At 50.4% G+C, this 19509-nt stretch overlaps 1 protein-coding gene across 1 annotated transcript; it reads right to left on the minus strand.

Annotated features, from left to right (window-relative positions):
• Window positions 1-581: 581 nt before the first annotated feature.
• LOC131091504 (eosinophil peroxidase-like) lies at window positions 582-19160 on the minus strand. The gene is made up of 13 exons (XM_058037618.1): window positions 19088-19160; window positions 17793-17886; window positions 16326-16501; window positions 14195-14315; window positions 12901-13030; window positions 11656-11862; window positions 10163-10478; window positions 8015-8175; window positions 6360-6606; window positions 5777-5947; window positions 3549-3786; window positions 1761-1975; window positions 582-610 (listed from the first exon to the last, which is right to left on the minus strand). Exons 1-13 carry the CDS (start codon window positions 19158-19160, stop codon window positions 582-584), a joined length of 2178 nt encoding a protein of 725 aa, XP_057893601.1.
• Window positions 19161-19509: the final 349 nt, after the last annotated feature.

The following is a 19509-nucleotide window of genomic DNA, read 5'->3' on the forward strand; positions in this document are numbered from 1 at the left end:
GAAAACTCTCACCCATATGGCAAATTTCTTCCTTCCATATTGGAGCAAAACCTGACACAGGGGATTTTAGGACAGTGTGTTTGGGGTGCAGGACAGCTATTTCTTCTTCTGTCAGAGGCATCCTACCATTAGTACATTTTCTCTGAAACCTGATGAATTTATTTCTTTCAAACAAAAAAATTGGAGAACAAAAAATCTACTGTTATTCCAATGCCTTGATCTGTCTTTGGGGGTTGAAAATTTTAAAAGAAAGGTCGAAAACATGTTTGATGGTAAATCTTGGTGAAGCATTGTGTGGTCCCGTGGCCTAAGCCAGCAGCTGGTGTGACTTGGGATCAGCCTCTGGACAACTCATTTCACTTGGCTTTGTGATACTGAGTGATTTCACAGATCTGGGATATCTCTTCACCAAGTTCTTTTATTCCTGGGCTGCATCCCACTTCAGGCTTCATGCAAATCAAGCTGAGCAAATGACAGAACTGTGCCCAAACATTGCAGGCAGTGAAAGCATAAACACAGTAAAAATTAATAATCCACCTCAGCAGCTTCCCAAGTCTGGACATCTGGGAAATCCTCAGCATTCAGCATTTAAAGTCACCAGAATCTTTTTCTAGAGGAGATAAAAAGCATTGTGTTAATAGATAAGAACCTGCCATATCTCCCTGATACCTTGTGGGATTTGTTTCCACAGTTTAGGCTGGAAAGGAGGGATCAAAATTTGGTATTATGAGAGTGTGGCAGGACCTGACTGTCAGGGGAAAGCAAGGATGTTTTTTTGGAAAATACACAGGAACAGCTTGCACTTCTCCAGGGAGAGCCACTCTTCCCTACATCTACTTCCCAGGGATTTCAGGGAGCGTTTTGGAAGGAGTTAGATCTTAAGAATTTTACAAATCTTAAAGGCAGGTAAGAGAAATAGTGTAAAAATAGGTGACAACTGTACAAGCAGAGATCAAAACCAGAAGCCCTTCTATAGACTGGGAATTCATTTTCAAATGCTGAGTTGCTTTTGGCCTTACAAGGATGTGCTGACAAACAGCATCTTGACAGACGGACAGAGAGAGCCTTCCCAGTCTGGGCATTGTTTCCCATGGAGTAAACCCTGGCATCACTAGTGAAGAACTAAATGGAAAGTCTATTAATCAGGAAAAAGTCCCAGAATTCCAGAACGGTTCAGGCTGGGCAGGGGCGCAGAGGGTCCCTGGTGCCACCCATCAGCTCGGGCAGGGCCATCCCCGAGCACAGGGCACAGCATTGTGTGCACAGGGCTCTGCAGGATCCCCAGTGCTGAGGGAGACTCCAGCCCCTCCCTGGGCAGCCTGCTCAGGGCTGGGCACTGCCCAGGGCACAAGTTGTGCCTCCTGGGCAAGGGCAGTGCTGGGCTCAGGCCCTGCCCGTGGCTCTGGTGCCACTGCTGGGCCTGGAGCAGAGCCTGGGCCCTGCTCTGCCCCTCCCTGCCCACAGGGACAGCCAGGCCTGAGGGCCCCTCTCAGCTGGGGCTCCTCTCCAGCCTGAGCAGCCCCAGCTCCCTCAGCCTTTCCTTGTTAGAAAAAAAATCTCAGAATACGGCACTTGGCTTGCTCTGCCAGAAAATCTGCATTTTGTAGAAGCCACTCTAAGTACACCTAGTGAACTGGAGCATCTAAAGCTGTACCTGGCACACAGGTCCAGCTCCATGTTAGGGAGCTCAGTTTTAAACCCCAGGGTCTGGCTTTCACAGGTGTCTGCAGGCATGACCTGCTGCGGTTTGCAGATCATACCTTGCTCCTCGGTGCTCTTTGACTTCCAGGGTCTGAGGTCCAGCTTTGGGATCTGACTGCAGCTCACAAAGCCATGGGGATATCTGTTAGCCTGGAAGATATTCCTTGATACTTTAGTGATGTGGGTATTGTCACATATTATTCGTGACAAGGAGATTTTGGCCAGTGAACGGCGCTGGCAAGGAGTGAAAACCCCAGGGTTCTGCCACCAAAACCTGAAGGAGAAAGAAGACACAACAGATTTTTGCCTTCTGCCTTCTTCACGCTGATGACTCCCACAATATTAATTCCCATTAACACTAATTTCTTCTGCCAAGAACAAATTTGAATTTATATTATTTAAATCAAGAGCCCTGACTCGACAATTGGATAATTGTCAGTCTCACAATCTGAAGGTCGTGAGTTTGATGCTCCATTTATCGTCGGCCAGGGTCTGTGCACAAATCACAAACAGGATGGGACTGCTGGGGACGGCGTCTCAAGCTGTTGTATTTTCCAGCATCAGTCTCATTACACGGTGATGACAATGGGAAGATGCCAGCAGCAGACAAAGAACTTAAGGTTACAACTTACTTTAAAAGTTTTTTGACCAATCACACAATGCAAAAGCAGATTGACAGCAGTTCTATCCAATCACTATAAACACCTGTACCTGTGGTTAAAACAATGCTCGCTTCTTTCAAATAAAAGACCTGCTTGTAAGCCTTAAGAGACAATGCACAGAGCTCCATTATTAAGCTTAGAACTTCCTAACATCTGGCTAGATGTACTTTGCTGTAGCTTAGGGAGTTATTCTAGACAAGCATTAATACACAGACCATTGTTCTATTTGTCCTTACTTTTCTACTTCTCATATAATTTTTCTGCTGACAAACCTTATGACTACTGCTTAGCTCCAATCACAGTTCTGCTGTCTCTGAGGCCTGCCTTTTGCAGCTTTCCCAAAACCCTCTGATTTTAAAGATTCCCACAATTATACCTTGCTTTTCTTTTGGCCATGGACAGGTAACAAAGCTGCAATTTAATTAATTGTCCTCAGATGAGGCACAGGTACCCTCTTTCAGATAGGAAAGTTTGCACAGACTGTACTCAGGCTGTGGCCACAGCCAAATGAGTGCCATGTTGGAACAAGCCCTGTAATTATTCAACTTTTTAGAAAAGGGTTTGTTTCCAGCCATAAGAACAGGATTTCTAGATGTGCAACAGACTGTTTGACCCTAAGTTCCTCATCCTGTAGTTTCAGCTTGTACTAAGTCTTTCTCAGCAGAAGTGTTTCCCAGAAACATGGGTTGTGATCCCATTTTCAGGCAATATTGCTGGCAGGTACAGGGATCTTGCTTCAGAATTCCTGCAGAAAATGGGGAATGTAACTCACTGCTGCACCTGAAGCCCCTGAGCAACCTCAAGGAGGAGGAGGAGGAGCTCAGGTGTGTTGAAACCTCAGCACTGCTGAAGTGATTTTGGCTGACAAGAAAACCCCAACCCACCACATCCATCACAAGCAAAAATCAAACACTGCCACATGTCAGAGCTGAGGGTTCCAGTTCAGAACTGGGGGAGGGAAGAAGAAATAGTGAGATATCACTTTGCTGGGAGGGGATCTCAGCCCAGGACCACAACCATCAGACAGGGAATAAGAACATGACTACAAAGAGAATGAAACTTTTGAAGGAGTATTAAAAAAAAAGCAACAAACAACCAGAGTAGTTTTCAGATCTGTGTGAAGAAATCTGCATAAACTCCAGCCTCCCTGTGCTCTGGGGTTGGGACACCCAGCTCTCCTCTCACCTGTCCCCATCGCGAATGTTCCTGAACTGGGTGCCAATGAGACAGGCCATGAGAGGCCCCACCCGGCCTCCTTTCACAAAGGGCTCTGCAAGGGCCCCAATCCAGATGTCAATATTCTTTGGTGTCCCATAGAGCTTCAGGAATTTCCTTGCCAGGTTCTGATTCCTCAACACGTGCCCGAGTGACTCCACTCCAGAGGGCTGTGAGAGCCCGCAGAATTTTCTCCAGGAGTTGTAACCTGCAAGCAGTTGAATGTCAGAGCAGATAGAGCAGTGATGCACTACCTCCCTGAAAAGATTTTTCCCTCTCCTTCTCAAAACTGGGACACTAGTAAGGCACCAAAATGTTTAAAACATTTTTCTATATTTCTGTTAAAGCTACTGCCTTCCCACTCCTCCAGAGCCAGCTCCCCCTGTCTGTTTTTGGAGTGCCACGTATTTGCAGGTGGGAGCTGTACCACCACCATCCACCTCCACTCAGCAGGGATGCAACTGATGCTGACTTCACTGGAAGAGAACTTGGACAAAATGTTGATGGCCCCTCTCTCTGTACAACAGGAGAATGACCAAGTCCTTCTCCACAGCTGGTCCCTGTCCAGCCATGGGGACAAGCCACCCACTCCACACAGCCCAAGTTACTTCAGCCACCAGACTTTGCCAGCTGGACTAATTTTTCTGGACTGTAAACAGCCAAAAATCCACTGTGCCACAAGTGGTGCATAATTCTGCATCTTGGTGGAGGAGATGAGATGATGCTGCAGCAAACACCTCTGCTGTTAGCAGGATGTCATGGAATCACGGAACAATTTGGATTGGAAGGGATAATAAAGTTCATCTCATTCCACCCACTGCCATGAGCAGGGACACCTTCCGCTATCCCAGGTTGCTCCAAGCCCTGTTCAGCCTGGCCTTGAGCACTTGCAGGATTGGACCAGCCACAGCTTCTCTGGGCAACCTGTGCCAGGGCCTCACCAACCTGACAGGAAAAATTTTTCCTGATATCCATTCCAAACCTACTGTCTTATGTCTAAAAAACATGGAGCATTGGGAGCAAAAGACACAGCATATGGTGCCTAGATGACACTACTATCAAACAATTCCAGGACACTTAGAATTTGCTCAATCAGAAAATTAATTAGGAAGGGATTTTGACCTTGCTATGCCATCACCACCTTCGTGGATGTCTAATATAAAGGGGTACAGCACTCATAGGTGGGTTGAGACCTAAAGCTAAGCCCAAATTCACTAGAAACACATGTCACTCCCACCATGTCAGGTCTGGAAACCCAGGATTTGTGGTTCTGATCAGGTCTGCATGATGGTGTTTCTCAATAAAGCATGGAAAAATCACAGCCTTATGTTGTGGCCAAGGCAAAGCGATCCTGTGAGCTGATGATGCCTCTGGATGTACTGCAAAGCCTCTGACTGGGCTTAAAACCCATGGATCCAGCTCAGTTTTCATCTCAGTTTCAAACAGGAGCCCTATTGCATCTCTCAGGATGTTGCTGCTTACACAGTAGCTCTGGGCTCTTACCTCAGCATAATGACACTGTTGTGTAAGGACCCACTCAGGAGCCAGCTCTGAAGTGCTGTCAACAATCTATTTCTCAAGACCATCTTGCAATGCCATTACACTGGTTTTGCACCTTGAAGAGCCCTGAGAGTGGTTCTGACATGCTTGGTTGGTTGTTTTTTTTTTCTCTGGGACACAGATTTAGTAAAGAAATTATGAAGAGATTTTCTTTACATATTGGAAACTGCTCTTCCAGTCATGTGTGGCTGGGCTGGACCCTACAGATGGTTGCAGAGAAGCCACAGGGGACTTTCAGCCCTAATTCCACTCCTGCAAACTTGTTGCTGAACTATTTTACCATTTTTTTCACTTGGACAATAGAAACAAGTCAATCACTGAACACCAAGCTCTGGTCTGTGCAATGAGCTATGTATTGCCTCCACGTCTCTCATGCAGGTTCAGCCAGGCTTTGCCTTCAGTGCTCAACCCCTACCCACTTACCTGTGGTGGTTCAGAAACAAGGAAAAAGTTTGGGAAAGAGCATCATAGAATCACTGAATATCCTGCACTGGGAGAGATACATAAGGATTACTGAATCCAACTCCTGAGTAATTTCAGCCAAGCATGGGTTGGAGAAGCTTCTCAATGTTTAATCACAAAAATGCCTGATTTCCACTTGTTTTTCTTTGTAAGCTCTGCTCCCACAGCTGACTTACCTGGAAGGCCATGATCTCGGCTGCGCTGCATGTTGAGTGCAGCTAAATCAAACCCAATCCTCTCAACCTGCTCAAAGAGCCGGTCCCGGAGCTCGCCCACCACCATCTGCTGCTGCGTCATCAGCTTGGCCTGGTTGGCCATGAGGCTCCGGAGATAGGGATCAATCCCACCTGCACAGGTGGCACAGGGAAACTGGGATCAATTCCACCTGAAGCAGGGACATGTGAGCAGTGCAGGGAGGACAGTGTATGGCTAAGAGGCCCCAGAGAGGGGAGCACAGCTCATATTTAGTTATAAGCTACTACATGAGAATCAATTTCCCTGCACTTTAAAGGATTAAGAAGAAAATACTTTGAATAATGTTCTTCAAGGCCACAGCAATGAAGTGATCAGACCACTTTGGAACATGATGGGCTGCCCTCATCTACAGGGGACAGTTCTGTTGGGACAACTCCGGCTGGTAGTAAAGGCCATTTAATACATTGAACACAAAACACTTTTAAATTTGGCTGAAGCAGAAGTTCATCCAGAGAAGGCAAAAAAGACAAATGAAATAAATCCACACTGCAGAAATGGATTTACCTTCTTGAATGATTCTCCAGACAGCAAAGAAGGAGGTTCTGAGCTGAATTTCAGGAGTTATGGGTCTGTAATATTCATCTAGGCGGCCAACAGTTGGAGGGATTGAGGCATGAGCAAAGCGAAAAGCCAAGGTGAAGACATTGGATATCCGAGGATCCACAGACTCATTGTAGCCCCGGTAGCGAGGAATGAGCCTGTGGAACTTGCGTCCCAACAGGAGAGGCAGGTAGTCCCTGTAAGTTATGATCTAGGGGGAAACAAGGAAAGGGTGAACTGTTAATGTCTTGGCCATCAGTTTCTGTGGAAGCAAAGATGATTTTCATGTTCTCTGTGCCACAACACTCTGGCAGGTCAGAGCAACATAATAATAGGTTGGACTCAATGATCTCAGAAGTCTTTTCTAATCTAATTGGTTCTGTGATTTTGTGAAGATAAAAGCCTGCCAAATCCTCCCCAATATTGGCTCCTTGTAACCACACCACTCCCATCAGGCAGGCAGAACTGCACCCTTCGTGCCTCAGATAGCAAAGATAACATCAGCAGATAACAGGGGTAGCACCACCCACGGGCAGCTCCCTGAGTCCTCCCACAGCAGAGATTTCCAGTCCTGCTCTCTTGTCTCTCTGGGATATTGAGGAGGCAGAACAATATAATTTAAAAAAAGAAAAATCAAATTCTGTGTCAGTAGGAGAAAATGGACTAATTGTCTGAATACTGCATGAAGATGGAACCATTGATGTAAACACAATGATGGAGATGATGCTTTTTGGACAATCCTTTGAATGTTTGCCTTGTCCAACATGTTTTTTCAACAATACAATAATATTTAAATGGGCAGCATTTAAACATTTTGATATTCCTGTTTTTTATTTTTGTTAAACCAGCTCAGAAGACAGGCTTCAAAGGAGGTGCAGTGCCTTTGAAAAACCCCATGTCCCTTTCTCTCATAGGATCCAGGCTTTCCTGCCAGCTGTAAAAAACCTCATCTGGCTTTGAGGCCATTCCTGCTTGAAACTGGAGGATGGACAAGAGACTTTGGGAGGGCTCTCCCAAGCACAGAGGGGCTTGTGTGACCCCAGGATCCCATTCAGGGTCAAGTCTGGAGTAGTGTGTCAAGCTAGTCAAGATTGTGTGGGGTGGTCAAAGGGTGCAGCCCTGTCCCAAGGAGACACCATGATGGGCTCCACCAGCACACGGGGCTTCTTCATAGAATCCCAGAATGGTTTGGGTTGGAAAGGACCTTTAAGATCATTCCTATAGGCAGGGAATCATCGAGAGGAAGGGATTCACAACCTGAGGAATTTTAATCCAAATTTCCAGGACCGTTTTTTTCAGGTACAAAACAGAGGTTAGAAAAGCTTTTCCTCTGACTTTTCTGTCTGTTCCTCAAACAAAAATGTGCCAATAAAAACCTCATCAAGCACTTTGTAAATTTAACAGTAGAGGTATATAAAACATTCAGGGGCCCCCTCTGTGCTTGTCATTCCAGGTATCTCTGTGTGATTTTGCTTTGGTCAAAAGGGGCAGGAGGAAAGAATTTGGTCCTCCCACCCCTGAATCCTGCACCCTTTGGCCACCCTGCACTAGCAAAATCTAACATGCGAACCCTGTGAGACTGCAGGCAGAGCCAGGACAGGTGGGATGATGGCTGGTACCTGGATCATGGCTCCCAGGATCTTTCGTGCCTCCTGGTAGAGCCTCTCATCATTCCAGTGGGGATTGAGGCTTTTCAGCTTTCCAGCCAGGCGGTTGTGCTCCCGCACGAAGAGCGTGTGCATGCAGGCCAGCTCCAGCATCTCACTGGCACGGGTGTCACCTGGGAGAAGCACACATGACACTGGAGTGGGAAAGTCACGTTGGGAAGCACACACAGAGGAATTTTTAGATGTCTCAATATTTGTGTTGTGAAGAAAGTGGGTAAGAAACACAGAGGAGGAGAGGGAAACCGAGGTTCAGACAGCACCAGGCAAAAGCTGAATTTCTGCTGAGGCAACAAAAGCCAGGTGTTGTCCTGGCTGTGCTGAGAATAACAGAGGTGGGGAAAGTTTCAGTGAAGGGCTGGGAGCATTAACTTAAAAAGTTAAATACAAGTAGGTGTTCTCCAGGCTCCCATATCAGAGATGTTTGGTCTCACGGCTCGAGAGAGAAATGCAAATGGGCAAAGGGAAGTCAAGATGGCCAAGGAAGCTCTGAAACTCAGCAGGTCTCCTTCAAACCAGCTGAAACTGTGGCCAAAGCAAGGTGACAGTCACAAACAGGCTCTCTGGGGAGTAAAAGGAAAAGCAAAATGAGTCAACTTGGAGGAATAAACAAACAGCATCACAATAAAATATCAAATCTTTCTTCAAACATCTGGGGCAGGAAACGCAAGAGCAAGCAGGTGATGAGAGCATAGGCAAGCACTCAGAGAAAAGTAAACATGTCGTATTTAGTCCCCTTGTCCCACAGCAAATGGAGGCATTTGCTCCTGCACTTGGCACAGAGCCCTTTTCATCCACTCTCAAAGGCTGCCTGTGAGGGACTGTGGAAGGAGGAACAAATGCAGCACTGTCAGGTTTCCCTGAGCAGAATGCATCCAGACAGAGCTTCCAACAGAGCTCTGGGAGGAAACGCTGAGCCCTGGGAGGCAACTGCACATGTAAAACTCCCCCAGTTCTCAGGGACCGGAAAAGTCACAAATCAGACACTGAATTTTCAAAGGCGCTTCCGATGCAGCCTGAACTGATAAACTTTCCCATCAAAGAACTGATGGATCTGTTCCAGCCACGGAACAGGAACTGCTCCTTGCTGAGAATCTGCAGGGGCCAGAAGCCCCTCCTGGGAATTATCTGATGCTCCTGCCCACTCTGCTTCTCACTGAGCACCTGCCTTTGGCCACAGGTCCTGCGTGGCCCTCACCAAGGAGAGACCTGCACAGAACTGGGGGACCAGGTGAACACATGGAACAACATATGGGACAGGTGGAATGCTGTGGGAGCCTGGAGGGAGAGGGAAACACCATGAGCTTTAAAGGAGACAGCTGATGGATTCCAAGGACCATGGGGATGTTCAGAGGAACTTTGGCCATATATAAAAGGCGCCAAGGGAATGGAAAGCAGCTCCACAGGTGATGAGACCTGTTGTACCCTGAAGCTTTCTCCAGCACTGCCACAAGCATCCTGGTGTGGCCAGAGCCAGCAAGAGTCAGTTGAGAAATCCTGCTCTCCAAAAGAAATAGGCCATGGAGACACTAATTCATGAGGTATATCAGAAGCATCCCTCTCTGGGGTCCCACAGGCTTGTGGAAAGTACTCCCAGTACTCCCTCAGCCTTCACAGTGGTGGGAACACACCTTAAAAGGCCATCTTGGTCAGGTATTGGCCTCAACCTCATTTCAGCTGGGATCCGAGCTCCTCTCAAAGTGCAGCAGGGACATGCAAATGTTTCCTGCTGTGGCCCAGCACAGTAGTTGCACATCTGTTCCCATCCTGCTGGGATGGAGACAGCCATGGAAGGACAAGTACAGACCAGCCATTGCCTCCAGGCCAGGCTGCCATTGCTGTGCCTGCTTGGGCACTCTGGGCCCTACACCAGAGCTGCTGAGCATGGATGAGACACCTTCATTCCAGGTTTATCCTCACAAACAAGACTTGGAGAGGGTGAAGACCTTCCTCCTACCTAGCACAGCCTGTCCCAGTCTTTCATGATTTGCTCCATTCCATCTTCTATTTAAATAAGAAAAACAAACAACTGAAGAAGTGAGCTGGAGATGGTGGAATTGCCTGCTCCAGATTCCAGATTTGGGGTGCAAGCACTCGACTCACCTGCAAGAAAACAAGGGATTCGAGCCGGCCCGCTGGCCTTGAGGCAGGGCTCCTTCCTCATGGGGCCGAAGGGCATGTAGGCCCTGCCCCTGTCGGTGAAGTTGCGGTTCACAGCCAGGAGGCCGCTCCGGCTGCCGCGGTCCCGCAGCCGCTCAGCCAGGGCGGCCTCGCTGCCGTACACGACGCTGCCATCCAGGAAGGAGGTGAGGGCGTTGATCTGCTCTCGCACCACCCGGGCCCGCGGGCAGGCCGCCGCCGAGCGGGAGAAAGGGAGGCAATCCCTCCTGTTGGTGATCCGGGGGTCGTTGGGTGGGATCTGCAGGTGGAGAAAAGGAAAATTCATGAAGATGGAGCCAGGCAGGAGCCGTCTCACAGGGCATAAGGGTCAGATTGACAGCAGAGATGCTGCTTTAGGAGCCCAAGTCCCAAACAGCCTGGAGCCTAAAGTCCTATGGATTCCTAAAGTCTTTCCTCTGAAAATAAATATATTGGATTACATCTTTAACGCTCAGTTTTCTTATCTCCATATCTACACCACAGAGAATTGTCATCCAGTATGTGTGACCCTTCTTTCCAGCACTCTCAAATGTATGTCAGGGAAACACTCAGTGATGTTCCATCCCATCACAGTTTTCCTCGAGGGGAATTAGGAGGACATGTAGAAACCAGAGCTGTAGCAGAACTTCAAAGGTGGGAGAGAAGGGCTGCAGGAGGGACATGGACATGATTTGGTGAAAAGAAAGCTCAGGGGGGCCCTTGTGGCTCTGCACAGCTCCTGACAGGAGGGCACAGCCGGGGGGGTCGGGCTGTGCTCCAGGGAACAGGGACAGGAGCAGAGGGAACGGCCTCAGGCTGGGCCAGGGCAGCCTCAGGGGGGACAGCAGCAGGAATTTCCCCATGGAAAGGGGGCTCAGCACTGCCAGGGGCTGCCCAGGGAGGTTTGGAGTGCCCATGCCTGGAGGAGGCCAAGGAAGTCCTAGACGTGGCACTCGGTGCTGTGGGCTGGGTACAAGGTGGGGATGGGGCACAGCTTGGACTGGATGATCCTAGAGGGCTTTTCCAACCCCAATGCTTCTGTGATTCTGTGATCTGCTGGAGCAGGGATCAGGATGTGACTTCTGATAATGCCACAGGCACTGCACTGATCTCAGCACTCCCTTGTCCCGTGCAAAGAACACTGAAGACCCACGGATTTTCTGGAGTATTGACACTCCCCAGTGTCTGTCTGTGACATTTCCTGTTTTCCTGGCATCAACTGTGCTACCTTTGCACAACAGCTCCAAAGAAAAACCACCTTGCTGAGGGAGATGGCCAAATGCCTGGAAACCTGGCAAAGTCTGTGCCTGTGCCTGAACCCAGGGCCTGCCCCTGGAACACAGCACTGCCACCACACAGAGTGCTGTGACCTCCTTGGCCTGTTCTGGGAGGATATTCCTGGTTGGAGAGCAGATGCCCTCTCCCTTCCTCCCCTGGAAGAAGGAGGCTGCCTGTACCTGGATGGGAAAGCAGGGAGGCTCCTTGGCACAGCTGGTGTCACAGTCTGGCCCACCACTGAAGGGGACTCTGGCTGGGGTTTCTGGGCTGAAATCCAGGTCGTGGTCAATAAACTGGCCCCACTGCATGAACATGAGGGATCTCTGCTGGTCCATCCGCAGCAGCTCCGGGGGGAAGCGGACAATCTCGTTGGACACTTGTCGGACCTGCAGGGGTGGAGGCAGAACACATTGGCGGGAAATGACGTGTGTGAATGGGTGCACCCAGCTGCAGGGTCATCAGCAAAAATTCCCGGGGCACTTCTTGTGTTTTGCAGACAAAAAACCCCAAATGTGTCTGTGCAGGAAGGTGTCATGATCACCAAGTGCCCTTCGCTGAGCACAGTGCTGCTCTGGCTCTAGGCAGGACTCTGAACCTCCAGGCCAAGACTGTCCCTTGATGGACCTGGGGAAATAGCTAAGCAAACCTGGGAAAGGGAGACAAAACAAATTTTAAAATATATATATTTTTTTTTAATAGAAGTGTAGAAAAAACAGCCCCAGGGAATTTCTGAAAATTATCTTGAAGTCCTCCTCCCTTCTCATCCCTTACTCAGCAATCACAGTTCTCCCACCTCCATGTATTACTGCAGAAAAAGTGGACACAGTGCTGTGGAAGGAGGTTAGGAAGTACAAGAAATCCATGAACACAACCCCAGCTCCTCCTCATCAGAGCTGTTGCACCAAGCTCAAGTGACCAAAAGCCACCTTACAGTGTCCCTGCTCACATCCAGGTGCCATGAGAGCCACAACCCCTGCACTTCACCCACACAGGGACCCCCACATAGCATTTCTGGTCATACATTTTTTGTTCTGAGGATTCCCTGGCATAACTTTATCCTCTGGCATAATTGCTTTTCAGAAACAACTGCCACAGACCAAATAAAAAAAAGGTAAGTAAAATAATTTGGCTTAAATGCACTTAATTTAAAAGAACATATTGTGTAATTCTGTATCCCTCCTGTGATTCTGCAGCAATCAGATTAATTTTCCTTTGCTTTTCCTGAAGTCACGGGACTTAGAAAGCATTCCTAATAGATCCCCCTGGATATTCTCAGACCATCACCCTGCAGCTGGTGAATCTAAGCCCCTCTCACCTGATCCACAGGTCCAGGCAGTGGATGAGCACTTTGATGCCTGCACTCTGTGCTAGAAGTGACAATCCCTAGGCCTGACACTGTGTTCTGAGACTGTTACAAACTTTACCAGTGGAAGGGGAAACCCAGAGAAACGTTTTCCTTCCGTCCACCCGCGAGGCACGGACACGCCATCCTCATATTCCGCTGGCAGCCACCTGGCCAGGGCTCTGTTGGAAGCTCCTAGGGATGGGTTCCTCCTGTCAGAGGCAATGGGAAAACAGCAAACAGTTGGAGCTAAGAGCTTGTGGATATGAAGAAACATGGACTTGGAATGGGAGCACGCCATGGTTGGGGAACTGCTGCAGCTCTGTAGGTTTGGTGCTATCAGTAAACCTTATGATTAATAATAACAACAACAGCAATCATAGAATTGTTTAGGTTGGAAAAGACCTTTAATAATCTGCCCCAACTTTCAGCTTCTCCCAGGCAAGAACTCAGGTGCCCCTGATGTCATCCAGCCTGAAAAAAGGCCCCCCCCTTGAAGTGGAAGGAGGCAGGAAGGTCTCTCCTTTGTTCTTATACAATCGCCTCAAGGCTAAAGCACCCTGGAGCAGGCAGAGCTGGCTGAGCTCCTTCCTCTGCCTCAGCTGCTTCCAGGAGCTTCCCAGCTCTGTTTTTACAGGGAATGTTCCTGAACTGTCCCTGTCAAACACCCAATGCTCAGCAATTTCCCGTGTCTCCCACATTCCCATTCCAGCCATGGGAGGTGCTCTCCCAGCCTATATGCCCAGATTTCCTCCCACACAGAGTGGGGCAAAGAGATGGCTGGATCATGCCCGGTGTGGATTTAGGTCAGGAAACCCTTGGAGACCCTGCCTAGGGGCAGGGCCAGACAAAGAGTCTGTCCCCAACACGGAGCTCCTCCTCTTTTGGCAAAGAGCTGGTTCAGGTACAACACCAGGAACCTTCCCAACAGGACTGGAATTAACAGCTCCACACAGGACTGGAATTAACAACTCCACACATTACTAGGAAATACTAGAGTGTGAGACTCCAAAACAAGGTGCCTGTGCGAATCTTCCCTGGAGAAGAGGGTCTACTTCTACTTATGGAGGATGCCTGACATCCATCTATAGAAAAATTTAGGTTAACCACCAGCCCAGATCACTGAGTGCCACATGCAGTCCTTCCTTGGACACCTCCAGGAATGGGGACTCCACCAGCCCCCTGGGCAATTCCAATACCTGACCACTCTTTCCAGGAAGAAATTCCTCTTGATGTCCGACCTGAGCCTCCCCTGGTGCAACCTGAGTCCATTTCTTCTCCTCCTGTCCCATCCATCCATCCATCCATCCATCCATCCATCCATCCATCCATCCATCCATCCATCCGTCCATCCTCCTGCTGACACAGCCCCTCACCTGTTGTTGCACTCTCCAGTAATGCTTCTGTAGCCAGAAGATGCACAATTTATTTTCTTATCCTGCTGATCACATCCAGTGGCCTTGAAAATCACCTCCACCTGAGCTGGAGTCAGCAAGTCTGGCAAGGAATAAGGGAGAAAAAATCCATGCAGAAACACACTGGCTCTGCAAAGGTTTTCCTGTACCTAGTACCTGTACCTACCCCCATCTGCACAACCACAGTGTGCTGCCATTTAACTCTTCCTGCTCGAAGACATGCCAAGGATGTTCTTTGAGCAGCAGATGCTTTTACTGGTTTGGAATGCATCAAACCCAGCAAAGCTATGGTCAGATCTTATTTATAATCACATGTTAGGCTCATGCAGCAGCAGAATGGTTTTCTAGTATTGCCTCTCCTCTCCTCTCCTCTCCTCTCCTCTCCTCTCCTCTCCTCTCCTCTCCTCTCCTCTCCTCTCCTCTCCTCTCCTCTCCTCTCCTCTCCTCTCCTCTCCTCTCCTCTCCTCTCCTCTCCTCTCCTCTCCTCTCCCTTTTTATCCCCCATAAAATGCAGTCACAGCTATCCTAGGGGCTGTTACAAGTTTTTCCCCTTGGAAGCAGCTCTCAGTGTGTGTCACCTACTCGGAGCTGCCTGGAAAAGAACCATCCTGTGGCTGGGCTCACCGAGGGCATTGTGTTTTGCTGTGCATTTCCCTTTGTAGGGAAGTTAAGTGGCAGAGTTTAACAAGAAAGGTCTTACAGAATCACAGAATCATGGAATGGTTTGGTTGGAGAGACCTTAAAGACCATCTTGCTCCAACTCCCTTCCCTTGAGAAGGACAGGGACACCTTCCCAAGTTGCTGCAGCCTGGCCTTGGACACTTCCAAGGGGCAGCCACAGCTTCTCTGGACAGCCTGTCCCAAGGCCTCAGCACACTCTCAGCCAGCAATTTCTTCCTGACATAATCCAAATCTCTCCTCTCTTATTTTAAAACCATTCCCTCTTTCCCTGTCACTATCTACCCGTGTAAAAAGTCCCTCCCTCTTTTTTATAAGCCCTTTTAGGAAGGGGCTCTGATATCTCCCCAGAGCTTTCTCTTCTCCAGGCTGACCCCCAGCTTTCCCAGGGAAGATGCTCCTTCTTGGCTTTTGCTGCTCACTCCACGTCCCAGCGCTTTGAGGTTTCCTGGTCACTGCTGCCACCAACAGTCTGGGTCACAGCATGGTTTAAAAGCCACTGGGCAGGTGGGTGAGAGGTGGCAGCCAGGGGGCCCTGGCAGGGCTCTGTAGTGGCACTGGAGCATCAGTCCTGGATGGAGAGGCTGGAGCTTTGCACAGCCAGTTCTGCCATCATCTTCCAACCCATCCTGTCCCAGAGCAAAGCCGGGGCACTCCATGATGTGCCTTATCCTGCCAGTGCTTCACTGTAATGTTGGTAAAGTGTTTGAGGCCAGGCTAAATGAGGCTTGGAGCAGCCTGGAACAGTGGAAGGTGTCCCTGCCCATGGCAGGAGTGGCACTGGATGGGCCTCAAGGTCCCTTCCCACCCAAACCATTCCATGATCCCCATATGTATATGGCAGGAGTCCTCCCTATGTGTCCCTGAGCTGCTTCTTTCACTGACCCTGATCTGTGTCCTGTCAGCAGCCTGGCCTTGCCTGACTCCATCTCACAGAGGATGTTGCTCCTCCAGATACATGCTGAAATGTCCTCTCACATCTCCCCATTCTCTATTTGGACAGTGTTGTGTCTGTGATGTGACTGCAGTGCTGTCTGAGGTCTGGCTGAAGAACTGCCCTCCTTGGGGCCAAGCTGCTGGGAGCCATCTCTGGGTTTGCTCATTCCCTGCTCAAGCAGCAGAATATCCACCAAAGCCTTCCAGGCTTTGACCAATTGGAACTTGAACCTCCACACAGCAGAAGGAACCAGGGAAGTGCACAAAACACTTTCACTAACTGAAAAACCTCCCAATAATATTTAAAATGAAAAAAGAACACAGAAAAATAACTCAGCTTTTCTTCACTGCAGCCACATGGGAAAGATTTGTCACAGCCCACCACAACCCCCTTTCCTTTCCTTCACTCCTCCCAAGCCCCAGGGACCAAGCCCTGTGTCTTCCTCCTCTGCCTTCCTCCCAGCAGAGGGGATCCTACCTGTGACGTTGAAGTCCCCCCTCACAGCCCCTTGCATTCTCTCTTTGAGCAGGCTCAGGGTGGTCTGCAGGTAATCCGCTGCCCGGACAGCCTCTCGTGTCCCCCCCACTGGCTGCTTGAAATATCTCAGGAGCTCTGCTGGGGTCAAGGCATTGTTCTGCAGGCTCTTCTTTATGCTGCAAGGGACAGGAAACCAAAATCTGAAACGGAGCAGGGGCAGGGATGCTGCAGTTGCACACCTGAGCATCAGGCACAGCATGTCCTAAGTCTAAACTGTTGGGCAGAGTCACTGTGAGAGGCCAGGGCTGCTCCTGGCACCCTCCACAGAGCAGCAGAGAGACCTGCAGGAAGGGAGCTCCTGAAACTGCCCAGCTCCACCTGCCAGAAGGCAAATGACATCCATGAGGCACCAAACCTTGCTCAGCTGTTATCCACATCATCAATACCTCTCACTGTCTGGAGGCCTCAAAGGTCTCCAGGCCACCCTGTCCTAAAGCTGCTGGAGCCTCCTCTCAGCTGGAGGGGATTCAGAGTGTGGCTGCTGGCAGAGAACAGGTATGGGCTGGTAGGAAGCTGGACACTCCCAGAGCATGGCTGGGAGCCCCACAAAACGTCCTCACTGCAGCATCCAGCTGTTTGCTGCATCCCTTGGAGGGAATCACTGGAAATATGCAGGAGCCTGTTATGGTCTCAACTCAGGGCTCCTGCTCAGAGCCCTGAGGGGTGCAACAGAGCCCAGCAATACCATCAGGTGCTGCTGTGAAGATGGGGACGCCCTGGCATAGGGTGCCAAGAGGAGCTGGAAGCATCCAAGGCCAGGCTGGATGGGGCTTGGAGCACCCTGAGATAGTGGAAGGTGTCCCTGCCCATGGCTGGGGCTGGAAAGAGATGAGCTTTAAGATCTCTTCCAACCCAAACCATCCAGGATTCTGCAATTCTTTGAAAACCGAGACAGAGGGGGTCACATTCCCAGTGACCTGACAGACTGCTGTAAAATCAGGGTGAGCAGCCAAAAGCTGGATGAGAGCCCACTGTATTCCCAGGGCTCCCCACCCCACTGTCCCTGGGCTGCGGGGAGCAGGAGAGGCAGGGGAAGCTGCAGGAGAGGACAGGGATGGGACAGGGGACAGGGACAGGGGATAGGGACAGGGGATAGGGGACAGGGGACAGGGATAGAGGATGGGACAGGGAATAAGGACAGGAGACAGGCACAGGGACAGGGGACAGGGACAGGGGACGGGGATAAGGACAGGGGACAGGGACAGGGGATAGGGAGAGGGGACAGGGGACAGGGACAGGGGACAGGGGATAAGGACAGGGGACAGGGACAGGGGACAGGGACAGGGGACAGGGGACAGGGGACAGGGGACAGGGGACAGGGACAGGGATAGGGGCAGGGACAGGGACAGGGGACAGGGGCAGGACGGGGACGGGGACAGGGACACGCCACCCCAGCCCGGCTCTCACCGCTCCCGTGTCCGCCTGTAGGCAGCATCCACCAGGTGCCGGGCCTCAGCCACGCTGCTGAGCAGGGCCGTGTCCGACAGCTGCAGCGGCACATCTGGGCAGGGACAGGGAGGAGCACAAGTGAGGGTGCCGGCAGGAGCACCCCTGCGCCTCCTGCACCTGGGAATTACACACAGCAGCGCTGGAGGCAAGTGCTGCTCCCTCTCCAGAGATCTGCATGTAAATGTATCCCTCAGGGGAGTTTGAGGGTCTCTCCTGGGCACGAAGAGAATCCCTCCATCCGTGGAAGCTTCAAACAGCCCCAAACAGTGAGAGGTGCAGGCACCGTCTGTGCTGCCCTTTCCCAGCAGAGCATTGGACAGGCTGCCCAGAGCAGCTGTGGCTGTCCCACCCCTGGCAGTGCCCAAGGCCAGCCTGGATGGGGCTTGGAGCAGCCTGGAATAGTGAAAAGTGTCCCTGCCCATGGCAGTGGAGGAATGGGATGAACTCTGAGCAATTTCCTTCCAATCCAAACCATTCTGGGATTCTCTGATTCTATGAGCAGCCTGATTTCCCCACGTCTTTCCCCAGTCCTTCCTGCAACCTCCTGCCCTTTTCACTACTCTCCTTCCTGCCCTGGGGGGAGCTCCCAAAATGAATTTCATCTCCCTCATCTGCTGGCTGTGGGTCACAGAAAGGAAGGGGACAGGCCCCAAGGGCTTCTCTGAGTGACAGCACTTTCCTACATCTTCTGGGAAAGAGGAAAACTTCAGAAAATAGCACAAAGGGATAAACATCTCCCAAATCTCTCCAGTTTCTTTTAAATACCTTCCCAGATCAGCCCAGAGCTCACCTCTTGGACAATCCTGATGACAAAAATTACTGCCTGGACCACCATTTGAGGCAAATGAAAAGCCAGGCATGTGCTTTTCATAAGGATTTGACATTGTAAATTAACAGATGGAGGTCTCCATATATTTTGGAGCAGTGATTCAGGGCTGGAAGAGGGAGAGTAACTGCCCCATCCCTACACTCCACAGGCCCTGGCAGCTCTCTCAGGTGCTGGCACAGGGAGGGAGACCCTGGTTCCATGGACATGGACGAATGCTGGGAACTGATCTCCTTTACCTGATTTCAAGGAATCAGGCAGAATCTGGACTGGTAAAACCCTGAACGAGCCACAGGAGGTACAAACTGTGCCCCTTCTGGCACCTTTTCAGGGCTGTGCTGCTGAATGACGGTCTATTCCAGACACAGCTTGATCTTTCCCCCTCAGAAAATCCCCTGATCTGCAAACCCTGAGGGAAGGACAATACCGTAGGAAGAGGATACAGATGCCTGGAACAGGCTGAGGATCACCAGCAGCCCCAGGAAGGTTTCTGCCTTCATCCCTGCAAAGAAATGTAGGTGAAGACGAGCAAGAACATATGGATGCATCAGAAGGTCCGTGCCAAGGTGGAGGATGGCACAGGAGCTCATGGAGCATCCCCTCCCAGTGCAACGCTTCCAGGAGGGAGTGCGCTGCCCCAGAGCTCCTGTCAGTGCAATGTGGAAAAGGAGCAGCCTCCTGTCCCAGGGATGCCAGCACTGCTGGCAACTGGGAATGTGCTGCTTGGGACCTCGGGGGCACCACAAAGGGGCCAGAACCTGCTGCCAGCACAGCACCCAGAGCGTGCAAGGGAGAGCTGCTGGGGAAGAGGAAAGAGCCAGGATAGCACAGCAGGTCCTCTACACCTCT

This window comes from Melospiza georgiana, chromosome 19 (assembly GCF_028018845.1).
Source record: "Melospiza georgiana isolate bMelGeo1 chromosome 19, bMelGeo1.pri, whole genome shotgun sequence".
In the NCBI taxonomy this organism is placed as follows: domain Eukaryota; kingdom Metazoa; phylum Chordata; class Aves; order Passeriformes; family Passerellidae; genus Melospiza; species Melospiza georgiana.